Below are 19,966 nucleotides of genomic sequence, written 5' to 3'. Positions count from 1 at the left end.
CAGAACTAGAGGGCATAGGTTTAGGGTGAGAGGGAAAGATATAAAAGAGACCTAAGGGGCAATGTTTTCACACAGAGGGTGGTGCGTGTATGGAATGAGCTGCCAGAGGATGTGGTGGAGACTGGTACAATTGCAACATTTAAAAGACATTTGGATGGGTATATGAATAGGAAGGGTTTGGAGGGATATGGGCCAGGTGCTGGTAGGTGGGACTAGATTAGGTTGGGATATCTGGTCAGCATGGATGAGTTGGACTGAAGGGTCTGTTCCATGCTGTACATCTCTATGACTCTATGTTCTCTGAGGTGCATATTTGTAGGTCTAATGATTGAAACTTTGAGGAAACCGTAAATCCAGCAGTAAAAATGTCCCTACTTGTGGAAATTAAAAGTTAGTGTTAACAACTGTTGCTTTTCGACTCAGAAATCAGAATTATATCCTCGTACATATAATATGGCTCTCCTTTGAATCAATACGGTTTGTTTCTGTTCCTGCGGGACAAAACTGGGCACTGTAAAACTAAATGGGAACCTTCGTTAGTATACCTTAAACTAGTATAAATTCAAGCTACAAATCTTTGAGTTCTAAAACTAAGAGTCCTGATTGCTTTGAAATCCAAAAAAAGTGGGATTTCATTATTTTTTATTGCTCAATCATTGAATAGGGAGGTTGTACATCTAATATTCTGTTCCTGCACACATCATGCTCATCTGATCAAGTACTAAAGATGAACCTTAAAGGTGTAGATCAGTTATTACAAAGTACAAAGCTCAGAAAGAGGTAACTTAGTCCAACAGATTTGCTATGCATTGCTTTAAGGCTATTATTTGGACACAGAACAGGGTGGCCATTATTGACCAACTTGAATAGCACCTCTCCAGCAGTGAGGCTAATATAACAAAACACTCAGATCTTGTAATGTACCACCAGATCATACTGGATTTTATATTCCATTGAGCCTCCTCTGCCCATCTCATACACCACTTCATCTAAATCCATCTGCATATCCTCTATTCCTTTCTCCCTCACATGTATTTCCTCTCGACTGCATCTCAGTGATCTAATCACATATTCAATCCACTCTGTGTAGAGAAGTTATTCCCAAATTCTGTATTAAATTTATGAATGACTATTTCATATTCATAGTCTCAATTCTGCCTTTCCCTGTAACTAAGCAAGTGCTTTTGTGCTATGAGAGCTTTTTTTTCTTTTTTCTGATTCTGATGTGTATTTTAATTAATGTTTTAATGTGAGATATTATTGATCTTATTAGAAACACATTTATTACGTTGTTTAAAATCATTCTTATATCATTTTTCAGTCTTGAACTTTTGGAAACCGTCCGAGAAGATACGCCAGTTGTGACATTGAACTGCTGGGATAATGACAGAACGGCAGCTAACAATATCCTGAAGTACACAATGATTCCAGATAAATATTCATCAGGAAGGTTTAATCTTGCTGACAATGAAATAACTGTAAGTACAATTAAACTGGAACTGTAAGTACAACTTAAGTCTCTATGACTGACTCTGTATGAACTGAAAGCTGTTTACGTTTCTTAAGATGATAAAAGGCTAAAAGGTGTTATTTTCTGTTGAATGACAGACATTAAAACCTCCTAATAAGGCTGGCCAAATACTCCACTTCATTTACTGTTTCATTGATTAATTCTTAAACTTTACAGGATTTCTGTCAAGCAGAAACCTTTTGCACGAAAGCAACAAACAACGTCATAACTAATTCATGAGAATAATATGCTTCAATTTAAAATTTAAAATAAATTAATATGGCTCATATGGATGTCAGGTTTGTTTTAAAATGCAAAATTAGCAGTCAAATTAGTAAAAATCTTGAGACTAGAAAAATTGCTGCTTCCCCTCCACATAATAATAAAAAATGTAGAACAGATTTCTAATACAAATACCTAATGCTGGCTACTACCTAGATGGTTAAAACCAGCAAAATATACAAACCCTTTCAATTACAATTTTCCATTTGAGTTATATATGAATTGTCATGAATTAGATCACCACCACCACATCTCCATTTACCCATAATTGGGTCAAGAGACTAAAACTCCCAAACTACCTTCATGATAGGAACATAATCATGGATTGAAATATTCAAAGCACAGGTCAATACCACCTTCCGATAACAACAAAGGATGGGCACTAAATGCACTTTTTTTTAAAGGGTATTTTCCAACACAGATACAAATAAAATAAATATGAATGAGTTTTCATTTTGTCAAAAATGCATGCAGAGAAAATCTTCCCCTAATGTGTTAGTCAACTCATTATACAACATACTTTCATAAATTATTTGAGAAATGAAAAATATGAATTCTGCTAAGCCCATTAAATTCATTCCTTCCAAACTAGTACAATCTGGTGCATCACAGATTTGACCTAACCCAGTTTACCTTCTGATGAATTGTTTCTCCAGTCCTGACATGAATATTCTCCCTGGGCACCAGAATATTCCAAGACACTGTGATTCCAAAAAGTCTTTTCACAAAAGTCAGTTGTCAGTAGATTATCATGACCTGCTCCTTGCATCTCGCCTTCTTGGGTTTGACATTTCCAGTACCTTTTATTGCAGTGAATTTAAAACCAGTCTCCAAACTCATTAAATGACGCATAGATACAGTGAAGGCTGGCAACATTGGGGGTGGCACGGTGGCTCACAGCACCAGGGACCTGGGTCCAATTCCCTCCTCGGGCAACTGTCCGTGTGAAGTTTGCACATTCTCCCCGTGTCTGTGTCGGTTTCCTCCAGGTGCTCCGGTTTCCTCCCATAATCCAAAGATGTGCAGGCCAGGTGAATTGGCCATGCTAAATTTCCCATAGTGAAAGGTGCATTAGTCAGGGGTAAACATAGGGGAATTGGTCTGGTGGGTTACTCTTCAGAAGGTCGGTGTGGACTTGTTGGGCTGAAGGGCCTGTTTCCATACTGTACAGAATGTAATCTAAAAAGACTCTAAAGATGTTTCAATGCCATTACACAATTATGTTCTTAAAACAATTGATCCTCAACCCAGCCAAATTTTGAAGAATGAGTCACTGTGAATAACTACAGAGAGCAAAGAGTCATGATTTTTAAAAATCTTTTGGATCATCTTGAAGTTAATTATGTTCATGCCCAACATCAAAAAATGGAATTTCATCTGTTATTTAAGAAATTCAGTGAATATTCATTTGTAACTGCTCAATTCTCAAATTCTTGAAGTTTCTTTATTAAAATGTATCTGGTTTGAAAATTAAAATTTTATTCTGACAGTAAAACCCCTTTCAGTTGGGGTGTACAAAGAAATGTTGCCAGCCTCCACTGTATCTATGAGTTTGGAGACTGCTTTTAAATTCACTGCAACAAAATGAAATGACTAGCCCAAAGTTTAAATTGAAACTGACTCATCACTTTTCTGAAACTAAACGTTACATTAAAAAAAACGAATAAAAGTGTAATTTATTCCATAAGATATCGATTCACTGACAATGACCCATATGAATATGTAAATACGGAGAATGCTGGAGGAATTCAGTAGGTTTGGCAGTATCTGTGGAGAGAGAAATAATTATTGTTTCAAATTTGGTATGAATCATTTTCAGACTGGGTTTTGGGTTCTCAGGAAAAGTCATGTCCAATTCAAAACGTTAACCCTATATTGCTCTCTGCAGATATTGCCAGACATGCTAAACTTTTCCAGTATCCTTTGTGTTTATTTTAGATTTCCAGTATCTGCAATATTTTGCTTTTAATAATTAAGCTTCCTGATGTTACTTATTTTACAGATTGGGAGGTCACGTTTGCAATATGATGATAGCTCATTTGCCGCAGCTAATTTTCAACATGAAATACTTGTTAAAGTAGAGGACAATGGCATCCCTCCATTAACAAGTAAGTCTTTACCTATGTACACTTTTCCTTAACAGAAAATGTGATTACTAATGCAACCATGAAGTTATATGACATTGCACTAACTATTTTGTAAACTATTTGTTCAGGCACCTCCACAGTTATAGTGAAGGTCATACGAGTGAATGAGGAGTATCCTTTTTCTTTTTCAAGAATATTTAATATTTTTGAAGATAGCCCCATTGGAGCTCTGGTTGGAACAGCAACATTTACTGATGGTGACTTACCAAATAACAGAATGAAATATTCTATTGTGGGAGGCAACAGTGATGTTCCACCTAAGTTTTATATTGAACCAAACTCAGGTACTGTTATATTTCATTGCAATGTTTCTGTGCTTTTATTTCAGCAAATAGAACTTTACATCCTTTGCCAGTGAGGATATGAACATCTTTGGTTATGGGTTAAGTATAAAACCAATTGGTAATCCCAATAGAAAGACAAGATGTCTTTGGGAGTTTTATACACTTTATCGTTCTTACATAGACCTTCTGTCCTGCCATGATTTTAATATTTTGGTTTCATCAGCAGAATGGCTAGTAACAGGTTGCAGGCAGACTTCAATGCAAATGGACCTGTCAAATTTAAACCTGAAGTTATTCATAACTTCAGAGGATGAGACCAACAACTAAACGGACTGTCCTAAAATAAAAAGACTAATTCTGAGAACCTTTAGAGAGCCATTATCAGCTTTCACTGCAGCTAACAGATAAAAATAGAAACCTATCTTTCAGGATGTCTAATTTCCTTAAATCTTGCCTTGATTCCATTGTTTCAAGAAATATTCCACATTACAGTAATGAGTACAGCTCAAGATAAATCTGATAAATCTGAACTAGAAAGCAGATTCCAGACGACATTACAAACTCAGTCCAGACAAGGGTCACCGGACCTGAAACTTTAGCCTGATTTCTCTTCACAGATGCTGCCAGACCTTCTGAGCTTTTCCAGCAACTTCTGTATTTGTACTTAATGAACAGAGTGGGACAGCTACCTACATATTTTGTAATATATGGGATGCACGGCTGTGATACAAGAGGTGGACAGTCATTATCGGTCACAACTTTTCACCATTAGTGTTTTCCAGGAAGTTAATGGATTGTAAACATCTCCAGATAAATCACTGCTCCTCATTATGTTTCTCAAGGTTCAGTTCTGAAATACCCAATCATGGTTCTCTTCAGAAATATTCATTCGTTTATTTGTAGTTTCTTTGTATCTTTTTGCTGCATGTTGATAGGGGGGAGGTGCCATGGAGAATCTGACCTTTTAAACCTTTATCATTTTACTCTTTCAGGTCGGATACGACTTCTAAATGTACTGGATAGAGAAACTCAAGATACTTATACCCTCACAATTGGAGCACAGGACATGAATAATGATCCACAGCCTGCTCGATGGAGGCGGAAACAAGGCTCAACTATAGTAACTGTTAATGTCATGGTAAGACAACACACGCTCAAAACTCAACTTGAGATAACAGTTTCAGAGGTAATTCAAATAAAACATTTAAACTGAAAGGATTCACTGGATTGTTTCCTTCTACATAGCATAATCCATTTTGCTCTCTAGTGACAACAGTTTGTTACAAAGATTTTATGAGATTCTTTGGAATATTTTTCTCCATTGCCTTATAACATATAAAGTGAATACTACAGAACAGAATGCTAAGGGACACAAACCAATCAGGAACTTACATCAACAGTATTGAACCTAGTTCAGAATGTAGGAACTTACTGGGGCTTCTGAAGGAGCTAAGTGCACATTTCTGATATATATGTCTTCTCCACATGTGATTGTTCCTGCAATGACAAGATAGTCAGCAGGGTTAGTATTCACCTTGTGACAGCTGAGTATATCATTGCCTCAATAGGACAAATACTCAACCATATCATTCTGCACATTAAAAAAATTGCCTTTGGTTTTTGAGAGAGAAAGTACATTAAGGCATCTGTCAACTCACTTAGATGTGATGAAGTTGCAAATTAAGTCTTGGCAACAAAAACATGAAGTTTAGTTCCTGGAATTAAGGATTTTGATGAAAGATAAGAACATCAATAAATTACAAGAGATATAAATAAGGCTAAAGGTAGAGATTAAGGCCTCTTAAGAGGAATCGTCTCCATACACATATTCCTCAATCAATTTTACATTCACAGTCCTTAAAGATATACAGCTGCTCAATTGTTCAACTCTGTACCATTACGTACTTGCAGTGCCATCTAGTGAGAACTCAGCACACCATGCCAACTGCTCAGTAAGCATTGTTTCAATGTTAATGGTTTACTGAACAGGGTGTAGTATGTTGCAAAATGAAAATAAATCATGATCAGATTCATTTAAATGAGATCTAGGCCTCAGACTAGCACAGCTGCTTTTTCCTGGGAGACATGAACTGCCGTCTTCACAGACTAGCTGCCAGAAGTGAACCTTTTGGATTTACGGACCTGTTTAAAGCACAATAATAGCGTTTTAGTGAATGAGATTCCCTCACACCACAACTAAAGCATCCTGAAAAGAAAACTTGTAGACTAATGTCAAATTAAATGGAAGTGCTTTTATTTCTAAAAGGACTTTAGAGTAAAAAAAATGAAATATTATTTATTCTGATAGGTAAATCAATAGCAAGGGTATGTGAATCCATGTGTGGAGATCATGTATTCAAAACCATGTGTGGACATCTTGGTCATTTATAAAATTACTGAATGTTAGACATCATATACAGGAGGGAGAAACTGAAGGGTCAATGAGTTTGCCTGGCATGCCCTCTACTTTCCTCTCTCTATTGATAGTTCTGACCTGCTGAAATGTCCAATATTCATTTTTTTTCAGATTTGCAGCCTTTGAACTGCCTTATGGCAATTCAAGGAACTGACTTCAATGAAATTGTTCAGTTCTGACCACTGCAATAAAAAAAACCTAACAAGCATGTTTCTTTGAAAAAAAGCATTTGTTTTGTTAGAAAACACACAACTGCTGGGTCGACTACTTTTTGTCATTTATATAAAAGATTTGGATGTGAACACAGGAGGTATAGTTAGTAAGTTTGCAGATGACACCAAAATTGGAGGTGTAGTGGACAGCAAAGAAGGTTACCTCAGATTACAATGGGATCTTGATCAGATGGGCCAATGGGCTGAATGGGCAGGTGGAGTTTAATTTAGATTAATGTGAGGTGCTACATTTTGGAAAAACAAATCAGACCAGGACTTATACACTTAATGGTAAGGTCGTAGGGAGTGTTGTTGAACAGAGACATTGGAGTGCTGATTCATAGTTACTTGAAAGTAGAATCGCAGATAGATAGGACAGTGAAGGCGGCATTTGGTATGCTTTCCTTTAATGGTCAGAACATTTAATGTAGGAATTGGGAAGTCATGTTGCAGCTGTACAGGACATTGGTTAGGTCACTTTTGGAATATTGCATGCAATTCTGGTGTCCTTCCTATTGGAAGAATGTTGAGAAACTTGAAAAGGTTCAGACAAAGATTTACAGGAACGTTGCCAGGGTTGGAAGGTTTGAACTATAGGGTGAGACTGAATAGGTTAGGGCTGTTTTCTCTGAAGTGTCAGAGGCTGAGGGGTGACCTTAAAGAGGTTTATAAAATCATGAGAGGCATGGAGAGGGTAAATAGACAAGGTCTTTTCCCTGGGGTGGGGGAAAGTGGAAAGATTTAAAAGGGATCTAAAGGGCAACTTTTTTATGCAGAGGGTGGTGTGTGTGAAATGAGCTGCCAGAGGAAATGGTGGAGGCTGGTACAATTACAGCTTTTAAAAGGCAGCTGGTTGGGTATATAAATATGAAGGGTTTGAGGGTTATGGACCAAGTGCTGGCAAATGGGACTAGATTAGGTTAGGATATCTGGTCGAAATGGACGAGCTGGACCCAAATGGACTGTTTCCGTGCTGTACATCTCTATGACTCTTGAACTTTTAGGGATCTTTAAGGGATGGGACCTGCTGTTTCTGGTCTGGTCAACAATATATGTTGACTCTTGGTGTTGCCATGGAAACTAAGGATGAACATTAAAGTAGTGTTATGCTGTTGTCACCCACTGCCCAAAGACAAATACAAAAATGCATGGAAGCATAAAAAGATGATATGAAAGAATCTTTGCATTGGAATGGATTATTACAATATAGAATGTGCCTCATCACTGCTAATCAAACATAACGTTTTCAAGGATGTTTGACATGCCTTTGAAGAAGAAAACTAACAAAGGGTATTGAGGAAAAACAGAGAAATGGAACAGTTTATGAATTAAATGGGAACTAAAACAGTAGGCAAAAAAGACTTCGTGCTGAAGTTTTCTAAGCTTGATTCTGCTGCCAGTTACTTCACTGATGAGTTAATGGACTTAGCTATGGCATCATTGTTGGAAACACTGAACGAAAAACAGAAGCTTCTCATTGTTGGAAAGTGAAGATAGTTGGAGTTTTACTCTGCTGCCACACTGGAAATTGGGCAGGACAGTGACAGAAATGGCAATAAAATTAGACAACGGGCAGTCTATTGCTGCCTGACTGGAAAACTGCTCTTACATACCTGTTGGAACTATGCTCTGAACATACCTGACCTTCAGTCTTCTTGCTGAACAACAGAAATCCTGACAGGGGCACAGTGTATACAGGGAATAATGCTCTTCCCAGGAAAATGGGTCGAGGTTGCAGTGGAACTTTGAGGCCAGCCACAAAGAGAAGAATCTCAGCCAGTGTGCCCAACATTTATGAATTATGACACGTTGACAAAGGCCAGGTGTCACCTCCTCATCTGGGCAATAAATGATGCAGAGAATCTAAGGGAGCAAAAGGAAAGAAAAATAACAGAAAATTTTGTTTTCCATCCCAAAAATAATCTTTTCCCTTCTCAAGAGGAGAAAGACATGCATTCATTTCTTTTATAACTTATGACTTCCTAAACATCTATCTATGTCAATGAAGCACAATCACTGATGTAATGTAAAACACAGCAGCCACATTTGTTCTTTCCATTCAGAGGTCCACACTGACATTTTATAAAATCATGTTTACGTGATGAGAATGGAACTTGCTCCTAAATTGCCATCTCTGTTGTTCCAAACTTGCTTGCATAGGGGTAGCCTGTTGTGGTTAACTGATCTGGTTATTTGAACATTCTCCTTGTGAAAGTCTATTTGACTTTGTTTCTGCACCTTTACTTGTATAATTGACATGCACCAAACTGGTGACTCTCCAATCTCACCTTCTAAAATTACTCCCTTTTTGTTCTAATTCAAGTGACATTTTGAATTTGTAAACAGCAGTTAATGCTTCAAGTGCAAATTGTTACAAACATGATCCAGTTTTCCTGAGCAATGTATTCAAAAGTTTTAGATGTCAAATAGTATCTGAACAGAAAGCATGTATAATAAATTTGTATTGACCTCAAATACTTAAATGTGCACCCTTAAAGAAATTATTATATAAACGGCAGTTACAGCACCAAGCATATATAAAATAGTTCTAGTAGCAATCAAAAATATCTCATAACAGGTATTCTGAAACACAATTTTTTACCCTGATGAGGAAGTTTAGCAATTTGAACTGGCAGTTCATGGTATATTGTCGGATAAATTATATTTGAAAATCCATAATATATTCAGTTCAGGTATTTTGCCTTCAGGGCTATAGAATAGAATGGGCAAGGGATGTATCTGGAATGGTCCATAGAGAGCCTGCACAGACTCAACGGGCTGAATAACCTGCTTCTGTGCCATTATGACTCTCAAAGTATCACTCTTTAGCCTGTGAGATTAGTAATGTAATATGTCTTAATGAACTGCTCTTTGCTTCATGACATTATTGCAGATGAATGATGTGAAGTGACTTACTTTATAAAGAGAAAGTTTGCTTTTGATTTATTTACTTGTCTTCACCCATGTTGAAAGACAACTTTGTTCCATAATTCACCAATTCTTTCCCCTCTGTCATAGCTGCTTTTGCTAATTAGCTGTTTGAATTTCAGAACGTGAATGATGAGCCACCAGTGTGTGACCCAGATTATTATGAGCAAACCGTCTACTCTACCATCACAGTCCCCTTCATCCAGCTGCAATGCTCTGACAAAGACTCACCTGATCATGAACTCGCCTACTCAATTGTGGGAGGTAAGCCTGAACTTTGTTTCATTTCAGAGATGCTGTTTGGAGATTAATGCTCCTTGTTTAATAAAATGCTACATCTACAAAAACATACATTGTAGTTTAAAGGCAAAGGATCTATTTGTAGTGTGGAAGTTTTTCTTATTCCCTTTACAGCAAAATATACTTGAAAGGGTATATCAGTACTCATCCAGTTGATGGAAACATCCTCCCAATGTTCCCAATGAATTAAATTGCTACAATAAGATATAAAACCAACATAGAGTAAAAGACAAATGCACATTTTCAATCAATAGGGGTGATTATGAATGTGCACCCACCTTTTGCAGTGGTACTTTGAGCACATTAGGGTCAAACGTTTTTTAAGGAAATGGATATGAGGAGGTGGCTATTTCCCCAACTCTGCAATTGAAACTCTTCTGGTGGAGCCCTATTCTTATTCAGAAAGGTGACAGTAGACTGGAGACAGGTTTACTGCTACCTGAGACAGGCTCAAGGCAGCAATGGAGTTGGATGGATGATGAGGGTTCCTGATGAAGGGCTTTTGCCCGAAACGTCGATTTTACTGCTACTTGGATGCTGCCTGAATTGCTGTGCTTTTCCAGCACCATTCTAATCTAGACTGGTTTCCAGCATCTGCAGTCATTGTTTTTACCTGACAGGTTAGAAAACCCATCACTATTATTTGATGCATTGTTCCAGTTGTATTAATTATTGTTAGACACTCCAACCCTAATCACTTAATGCTCAGCAAAAACTCAGTTCTCTGACCCTTCGCTGCCCCTCAATGCTCACTCATATCCACCATGCCCCTGCCATTCCTTCTTATATCCCATATCTTTTCAGATAAACCATGCCCCTTTGTAACTCCCCCATCTCCTCCATGCCATATTTTTTCCTGCACCCTCCACAATCCCTCACATCTCCCATATGGCTTTCATACCCTTCATGCAATCACTCAATTGGGACCAGGTGCAGAATTCATGAAACATGCAAGTCATTGACATTTCTTGAAATAGACATTTTTTGTAACATAAACAAATACTATCAAAAAATGCCTTTGAAAAATATTTCTGCACTGACTATCTCATAGAATGGTCAGACAATCATAGGCAGTAAAATCCCCATTGAAAGAAAACATTGAATCACATCCAAATAAACACAGCCATTGAAAAACCATTCCAAATAAAGTTCAAATTATTATAAGGTAATAAAGTTGCAATCAAATAAAGTTAACACTTTCCTGTACAATTGTATCATTAAACCCTGCTGGGCTAAATGTATCAGTCACGCTTGGAGTATAGCCAAGCATTCATACTGAGTACATCTGGCAGTCGTAGCAACAGAATGAGCTGAACAAATGACTGGACATCTGTTTTTCCAGATATTCTTGTCATGAATATATTAAAATGATGCTTATTGTGAAACTCATTTTAAAAGCTTAGATCTTTAAAGGTAGGTGGGGAAAACAAGGAGGTGCAAAGATTTTTGAGAATAATGAAAACAGTAGAACTTCAGATATAATTAGTTCAGGTTTCACACACAAAATTGTACAGGAAATTGCAATCAAACTTCAGACATCAATCATTCTGTTACCAGGTCACTGTATATTCAATTGCACCTTCATTTTTGGGCATAATCTGTGCTAATGCATTACTGATGTTAATGTAGGAAACCTTCCACAGCAGACCTTCTGTACTTATGATTGAAGCTATAAAGCTGTTCTGGTGAACTTATCTTAGAAACATTCAAGCAAACGTGTATATTAGTGATTTGATGTAAAACTGGCATGAACCAATTTTACAAATTTTGAGATTAAAATGACAAGTTCCAGCTCAATAAGTCTTTGACTATAGAAAAGTCTACAATTCTGGGCATCATTTAAATATTAATTTCTGTCAAGTTCATACAGGATCTCAAAAAATAACTGATAAGGAACAATTCACCTTTCAGGAGCATTAACTTATTAAAACTCTGGCAGCATTAAGAAAGAAAGATTTGAATGTATCATTTTCGATGACTGGAAGTTTCAAAGTACTTCACAGCCTATGGAGTACTTTGTGAAGTGCAGCCACTGTTGTAATGTAGGAAACAGAGCAGTCAAATTGAGTGGAGAAAACTCCCACAAACTACAATGTGATACTGACCAGATAAACTGTTTTTTATGTTAATTAATTGGCCTTGGATACTGAAGATCCCACACTTCTCAAAATGATGCCACATGATTTTTTTTTACACACGAATAAGCAGATGAGGCCTCGGTTTGACTCATCCAAATGATGGCACTTTTGACAGAGCAGCACTAATGCACTGAATTTGAGTGCAGAGGGTGACACAGAACTGTTAGACAAGCCACGTCTGGTCTGTTTAAAAAGAAATAGGACTCTCATTCCATCCCGGCATTGTGGAGTCAGGGCAGCACAATGGCTCAGTGGTTAGCACTGCTACCTCAGTGCCAGGGACCCAGGGTCGATTCCACCCTTGGGCCACTGATTGTCTGGAGTTTGCAAATTCTCCCCGTGTCTGTGTGGGTTTCCTCTAGGTGCTCTGGTTTCCTTCCACAGTTCAAAGATGCACAGATTGGCCATGCTAAGTTACCCATAGTATCCAGTGATATGCAAGTGAAGTGGATTTGCAAATGGAAATGCAGGTTTACAGGGATAGGGTAGGGTCTGGAAATAAAGGAGTTACAGGTGTAGGGAAGGACCAGTGTGGACTCAATGGACTGAAAGGCCTGCTTCCACACTGTAGGGATTCTATGATTAGGATTCTAATTACATGCTGGCATGGTGGAGTCAATTTTCAATTTGCCACACGGGTATGAAACCGTAATGTTGATCAGCCACCCAAATGCGAACTGCCCATTTACATTCCATTGATTTTAGTCAAAATTGAGAGATTTCTACGATGCAAGGGCTAGTTTTACACCTCTGCAGCAAATAGAAAATGTATCCAGAAAAATTCTAAATCCATGTCTCTCTCCAACCTCTGAGATGTTTTGGTTAATATTCTGCAGAAAACATGCAAAATCTGTTTGAGCTTCAGAGGCCAGACAGCAATCCTGCAAAGGTGGCCTCCACGCAGAGATTTCAGTTTAATGTTTTTCAAGGCATTGAACATCCCAGGGACTACACCCTGCTGATCCAAGTGACAGATGAGTTTGGTCAGGATAAACATCAGCAACTGACTTCGACAGCAACTGTTGTGATACATGTAGTGCCATGGACAACCACTCAACCTACAACATCCAACGTTACAGAGGTAACATCTCCTTCTTGTCATCATTTTCAAATTACTCTTCAAAGTCAACAGGGATAACAAGGATTATTGTCGAGTTGCCAAGTTTCTGAACAGAGTTCAAATCTAGTTTTTCTTATCAGAGAGATGTTGCTATTGTTTTGCACCATAATTTTATTTTGACACTACGCAGACTACCATGGTGTGATGTGGAATTTGCCCTGGATAGGAGTACCTTCCTTAACTTGTTTGAGGGGTCTATAATCCAGGCATGTAAGATTGAAGGTAAGAGGTAGGAAGTTAGGAGGAGACTTGCAGGAATTTCTTTTACCCAGAGGATGATGGGAATCTAGTACTCACTCCCTAAAAGGATTGAAGAGGCGGAATTCCTCACGACATTGAAAAAGTACTTGGATATGCATTTGCAGCGCGATAACGACCAAGGTGGGGAAAGTCAGGTGGGGTTGGGTGGCTCCTGATTGGCCATTGCAGATTCATTGGCTGATTGGCTTCCTTCTGAGTTGCAAATTTCTATGATTCAAGGATGACCTGTGCACCATTACTTTGCTTTATCATTGAATCATTTTAACTGGATGGTCATCGGGCCTCTATTGGACAGGTCATGTTAAAATCATTCCCTGTATGCTCCTGAAATTTCCACATTTTCTATTTTTAAAACTCAAATTTATTCTATGGTTACTGATAATACCGGCAGAGTTGTACCCATTCCACATTAAGGCAATTTTACAAGATCACTTTTGAAGACATTTCTCGGGAAATAATTTTGCAATTTAAGTACCTGAATAATCTACTTGGATATATAAGTTTATTTATTTCTACATATAAGGAAAATCGTAAAACTTAATTGAGCTGAGACACTTTCACTGCATTAGCAAACTTTTGAAAAGTTTAAACTTTGAGCATTTTGCAAGTTTGCAGGTTCGCTCAGTCTGAGAGCAGAAGATTCAGATTCAACCTCTCAATTTATCACTGATTCTGATACTACAAACTGAAAATTTTCAAGAGATTGGTACACTTTGCTTTGCTGCAGGATTTTTTTAAAAAATCAGTGATCCCTAATAGGATTCAAGCTAATTGATATCTGTCCTCTTCATTTTTTCCTCAGTTCCCCAACAGAGTGTTGACATTAACCTCCTTTAACTGGAGTCCAGAGGGATGGTTTGTTGCAGTGCTGACTCTTGTTGGAGCTCTGACAGTGCTTATTGTTTCTGGTATAGCCTGGCTATACTACCAAAAGTAGGTATTGCACTATTATATTTTTTCCAGGTCTGCAAAATGTTTGGAGAGTCCAGAGAATTCTGGAAATGCACAGCATCTGAAGAGCAAGCATAGGTCAACGTCTGGTGCAATCATTTGTCTGAACTGTTAAAGTGCTGCTATCAAACCAGCCCAATCATTAGACTGTCATGTGTTAATCACACTCTATGGTAGGAGCAAGAAGGTTAACTGAACATCATTGTTTGTGATGGTAATGCTCTCCTCTCTATTCAGCATGGAATAACTTATACTCCATTGCATACTAGGTTCCATGTTCTTCCTTCACTAAAAGGTAGTTAGACTGTGGTCAACCAAGTTGTATTCCACCCAGTGTAACCTAGATTCACTTGGATTTTAAGAGAGCTTGACAAGGTTGGCATGGTTATTTTCCCTTGCTGTGGTATCTAGAAGGTGGGGCTACACCTTCTGAGTCAGAGATCAATCACTTTGATTTGAGACGGGGAGAATTTCCTTTATGAGAGTGTTGCAAATCTTAGAAAATCTGTACCCCAGAGAGTATCAATAATCCACTGACAAATAGATTCAACATTGAAATTGCAAAATTGTCGATCTCTGAGGAAAACAAGGGATGTATAGAATGGGCAGAAAAATCAGAACAGGGATAGAAGATATGGCATGATCGTATTGGGAGGGGGAGGAGGGGAAGCAGGTTTGAGGGGCCAAAAGGTCAACTTGTGTTGCCATTGGTTATCATCTTGTGACCAGGTCACCAATTAGATATTCTCCCAGCAGTGACCCACCTATTGAAACACCTTCAAACAGATAAGCCAAGTCAACCTCTTATTAGTCAGAGAGCCATTACAGGATTCGTAATAACTGGTGTCCGGAAACTGTGGCCAGAATAACTTAGCTGTGGTGTTGCAGTGGAGAAGCTGTTCAAATGTACTAAATGGGGACCAATTCTTTACTGTGAGTCCATTTCAATCAGACAAAATATATGGAGCAAGGTGAAAAATGGCTGTGTATCTGCTTCTTCCTGGTGCATATGACCTGACAAGTGTTGACAGAAAAATGAGCTGGTCACATCTGCTGGAGGTCCAAGCACTGCTCAACGGTTGAGAGATCCCAGAAAATGATCACAAACTGCAAAGGAACTGTGGAGCCAAAGAAAATGGGGGAGATACTAAATGAATATTTTGCATCAGTATTTACTGTGGAAAAGGATATGGAAGATATAGACTGTAGGGAAATAGATGGTGACATCTTACAAAATGTCCAGATTACAAAGGAGGAAGTGCTGGATGTCTTGAAATGGTTAAAGGTGGATAAATCCCCAGGATCTGATCAGGTGTACCCAAGAACTCTGTGGGAAGCTAGAGAAGTGATTGCTGGGCCTCTTGCTGAGATATTTGTATCATCAATAGTCACAGGCTCATTCCATACATGTACCACCCTCTGAGTGAAAAAGTTGCCCCTTAAGTCTCTTTTATATCTTTTCCCTCTCACCCTAAACCTATACCTTCTAGTTCTGGAATCCCCTATCCCAGGGAAAAGACTTTGTCTATTTATCCTATCGATGTCCCTCATAATTTTGTAAACCTCTATAAGGTCACCCCTGTCTCTCAGCCTCTTCCCCTACCCCCTCATTCCTGATAAAGGGTTTATGCCTGATACAGTGACTCTCCTGCTCCTCGGATGCTGCCTGACCTGCTGTGCTTTTCCAGCACCACACTTTTCGACTCTGACTCTCCAGCATCTGCGGTCCTCACTTTCTCTCAGTCCCTGTAAGATTTTGCTCATTACAGCTATAGGCATGAGAACAACATAATTCAGGTATGATTGGGTAAATGTAACAAACAAAAAGCAATACTCAAAGCCTAGGTTTCAACTCATGTTACACTACTTCCTCTTCAATATTCTTGGTGTGTGCAAGTCCACTGTTCCTCCATTTTTAATTAAGGATCATTCTTAACTCCTTTCATGAACATCCCCCCCTCCACTACTGAATTTGGTTTGGTGATTAACCTCAGTTTAACAGAATTCAATGAGTATAATTGTCCAGATGATTCCTAATCATTAATTTATAAAGATGTAGCACGACTTCCTTGTTTTTGATTTCCTGTTTCTCTTTGAAAAGTGTACATTTTTGAACAGCCTTTTTAACATAGCAATATTTTCAATGGTTTATGTAAATAGTGTGTGATGTTGTAGATTTTCAGTTCGTGATAAAATCTTGGATGTTGAAAGACATTCAACTACTGTTCATGTCTTCCCTGAAAGATTTACTCTGACCTATGAAGCTCTCATGAATGCTCAATGTGGTTTTGTATTTCAGGGCTCAATCAGTCACAAACCAACCAAGATCTATTCTAAAGCAGTCTCAACTCCCAGAAAAACAAGACGAGGTAATGTTATAAGTGCAGTATCATTAAACAAATTCACTCATTTCTCTACAATAAAGGACAATGTCTTCTGCATATGTGTATAAAGAAAGAACCAGTCTGATTATGCACTACTGAATGCACAGAAGTCTCAAAGATGTATCAAGCGCATTAAATATTAATTCTGCAATTTAGAGTAGATTTCTATCAAAAGCAAATAATAATGCTGTTTCCTCTGAAAAAGTAGTGCTTCTAGGCTCAGTTTAAGATTGCTATTGTTATATGTTCTGGTTCTGTGCTCATACTTTAAGTAACCTACTTACATCACCATATCCTTCCTTGCTGAATTTTGTTCAGACCTTCCTCTATTAAATCATAAAATCTCTATTCTCTCAAACTCTTTCCAATCTTAGGGCTATGGGACATTGTCAGTAATAATATCCAGGTTGGCAAAGCAGAAGTTGTGGCAGGATCCATTTGCAGTTCCCTCCTGTTCTTCTCTCTGCTTGGCAAAGATTGTAACCAGAATGGATGCAGCACCCCACAAATAGGCAGACATGTGAAGGGAGAAAGGTACAGAATACAATCAGTGTGCCCGAGTAAAGCTGGATGTCTAGTAAATGGATTGTGGAACAGCAAATAACCTGTAGGAAAATTGGATTCAATTTCAAGCATTTGTAATCTATTTGAGGCCTGTTAATGTACTTAGGATTTGGCAAGACATAGACTGAATTTTCTAGTCCTTTTATGAAAGAAAGGATCTCTGCATCCCTGGGGAGAGTTTATGCTCAGGGCTCACCCAGTAATGTGGAGTCGTACTTCCATTGGTAGTGCAGAGCAGTTAAAGCAAGATGATCACAGCAGTCTCACATTTAAAGGACCTGACAGCTGCTGTCAAACCATTGTACATGAGGTAAATGAGATGTAGGGGTGCTGGGAGGCTGGGGTGCTAGCTGGGTGGGATGCCACTGGGAAGGAGGTAGAATGCTATGTCAGTAGCATAGCAGGATGTATAGGGGGGCAGACAAGTGGTGCAGTGTTTGGGATACGTCAGACAAACCTGGTCCAGGAGGGAGAATGGATTTCGGGTCTTGGGGTGAGCGAGAGGGTGATGGGGTCCGGTCAAGTGGCAGAGGGGACATGAGAGAGTCAGATTTGCTCTGCTCAGGCCTAGCAGGGGGTTTGAGTGCAGAGTGGGAAGGGGTAGAAACATGTCCGGCAGCAGACGTAGGGCTGGAGACAGGGAAGGGAAGGTCAGGGGTCAGGTGAGGAATAGAGCAGGATGGGGAACGATGGTCAGGATCTGATGGGTGTAAATGATCTGTTGGTGGATTCAGTGATGTATGTGGTAAGTATGGGGTTAGTTGAATAGTTACTCATGCTTTGACTATGTATTTAATAGTCTAACCTTTTCTGAGTAACTTACCTAATTTCATTGGCTCTCTCAGAATTTTCCAATTTATATGGAGATTTTTCTAGGGTTCCAGGTATAGAGGATTCACCCATTGAAATCTTCAATTTTCTAGGCAATTCCAGACAAGTCAATGTCTCCCCACCAGATCCTTATTTACATTATTAGAGGCAGTTCAATAGGAAATGATTCATGCAGAAAAAGCATGAGAGGATGGTTCTCTAATTTTGATAATGCACACCATCAGATGTAAATATCCAGAGAAATGTTGGTGAGTTAAAAAGCACATAGATCAGTTTATTTAGCAAGTCTGATTTAATTTACAATGAATCTTTTGCTTTTAATTGTAGGTATTGTTTGATGGACAAGCAAAAGACCCAGGTAATTACATCATGTTATGCAAACTATTAATTACAACTGTTAATTTTCTGTAACTTTGTACATGAGTAACAACTCTACCTATCAATTCACTTGGAGATTAAAGACATTTAACTTGTCTGTCTCAGTTTCAGGAAACTGGTACATGTATAACAGTGAGACAGGGCAGCGGAAATGGATGAACAATGTGTAAACACCATGGAATTTACTGGGTGATGAGATCATTTTCTCCCATGTGAGCATTAAAATGAATTTACAACATTTTAATGATTGATTATTCTATAATTCAGACTATGTTTCAAGATATGTAATCCTATATACACAATAAAAAGTTCAATGTTCATTTATACTTTTGCCGATGGAACAGAGTGATTGGTGTTTAATGTGGCAGCCTTCTCAATGTTTTCAGACTACTCATTCATTTCTGGACATCTTGTGTAAATGTCTTCCACAAATTTATTGAGAGTGATTGTTTCTCTGCTGCTGTAATTCATCACAGAATGGCTACAGACAAACTACAGACAAACATTCCTGAAGAAGGGCTCATGCCCGAAATGTCGATTCTCCTGCTCCTTGGATGATGCCTGACCTACTGCGCTTTTCCAGCAACAAATTATCAGCTCTGATCTCCAGCATCTGCAGTCCTCACTTTCTCCTACAGACAAACTATAGCTTGTACCTGTAAGGATAGCGCAAGGCAGGTGAACATGGAATGCCATGACATCAGGCTTCCTTCCAGGAGAACTTGCAAGCAGCAACATAATTCATCAATGAAGATAAATAAAATTAGATCTCTTTTAGTGAAAGATTCCAACCAGAACAAGTTTTTGTCCTCCACTCCTCTGTGATCTGAAATTACACCCAATGTATAACAGGCACCTAATCCCAAATTTTCAGCTTGACAGCCCCAGTACAGTTAAAAACTCCCTCATCAACCATCTGGAGGGAAACTCTTAGGCCAATGGAGCCTTATGTTGCTTTTTATCTTTAATTTATATTTTATGTAAATGTTTACTATTATTCTAGAAAAATGCTATGCCTTTGAAAGAACCTCTTCAAAGACTATGTTCTAAAGATGATTAAACACATGTTATTTTCCATAAATAACCTTATCTCATGGATTGTCAGTAACAAGACAATTTTTGGTTGAAAAATTCCAGCAATTAGAATGCAGGGCTGAATTTTACAAAAAATTGGCAAAAGTATCAATTTCGTGGATACTCTTTGTGGACTCAGTGGGCCAAATGGCCTGCTTCCACATTGTGAGGATTCTGTGATTTGGG

General features: G+C 38.4%; 1 protein-coding gene across 1 annotated transcript in view; it reads left to right on the top strand.

Moving 5' to 3' along the window:
- The window catches only part of LOC122561461 (cadherin-23-like), a 100,527-nt gene extending 81,276 nt beyond the window's left edge, over positions 1-19,251 (top strand). The window contains exons 32-42 of the mRNA XM_043713203.1: positions 1,322-1,478; positions 3,795-3,900; positions 4,008-4,223; positions 5,216-5,361; positions 9,902-10,043; positions 13,054-13,298; positions 14,401-14,531; positions 16,849-16,918; positions 18,656-18,686; positions 18,812-18,918; positions 19,183-19,251. Coding sequence (XP_043569138.1) covers positions 1,322-1,478; positions 3,795-3,900; positions 4,008-4,223; positions 5,216-5,361; positions 9,902-10,043; positions 13,054-13,298; positions 14,401-14,531; positions 16,849-16,918; positions 18,656-18,686; positions 18,812-18,876 — 1,309 coding nt within the window. The 3' untranslated portion in view covers positions 18,877-18,918; positions 19,183-19,251. The remainder of the gene's footprint in view (positions 1-1,321; positions 1,479-3,794; positions 3,901-4,007; positions 4,224-5,215; positions 5,362-9,901; positions 10,044-13,053; positions 13,299-14,400; positions 14,532-16,848; positions 16,919-18,655; positions 18,687-18,811; positions 18,919-19,182) is intronic.
- Positions 19,252-19,966: the final 715 nt, after the last annotated feature.

Source organism: Chiloscyllium plagiosum, chromosome 23 (assembly GCF_004010195.1).
Source record: "Chiloscyllium plagiosum isolate BGI_BamShark_2017 chromosome 23, ASM401019v2, whole genome shotgun sequence".
NCBI lineage: Eukaryota > Metazoa > Chordata > Chondrichthyes > Orectolobiformes > Hemiscylliidae > Chiloscyllium > Chiloscyllium plagiosum.
The sequence above is the reverse complement of the archived record's forward strand: the minus strand, read 5'-3'. Positions and strand labels throughout refer to the sequence as shown.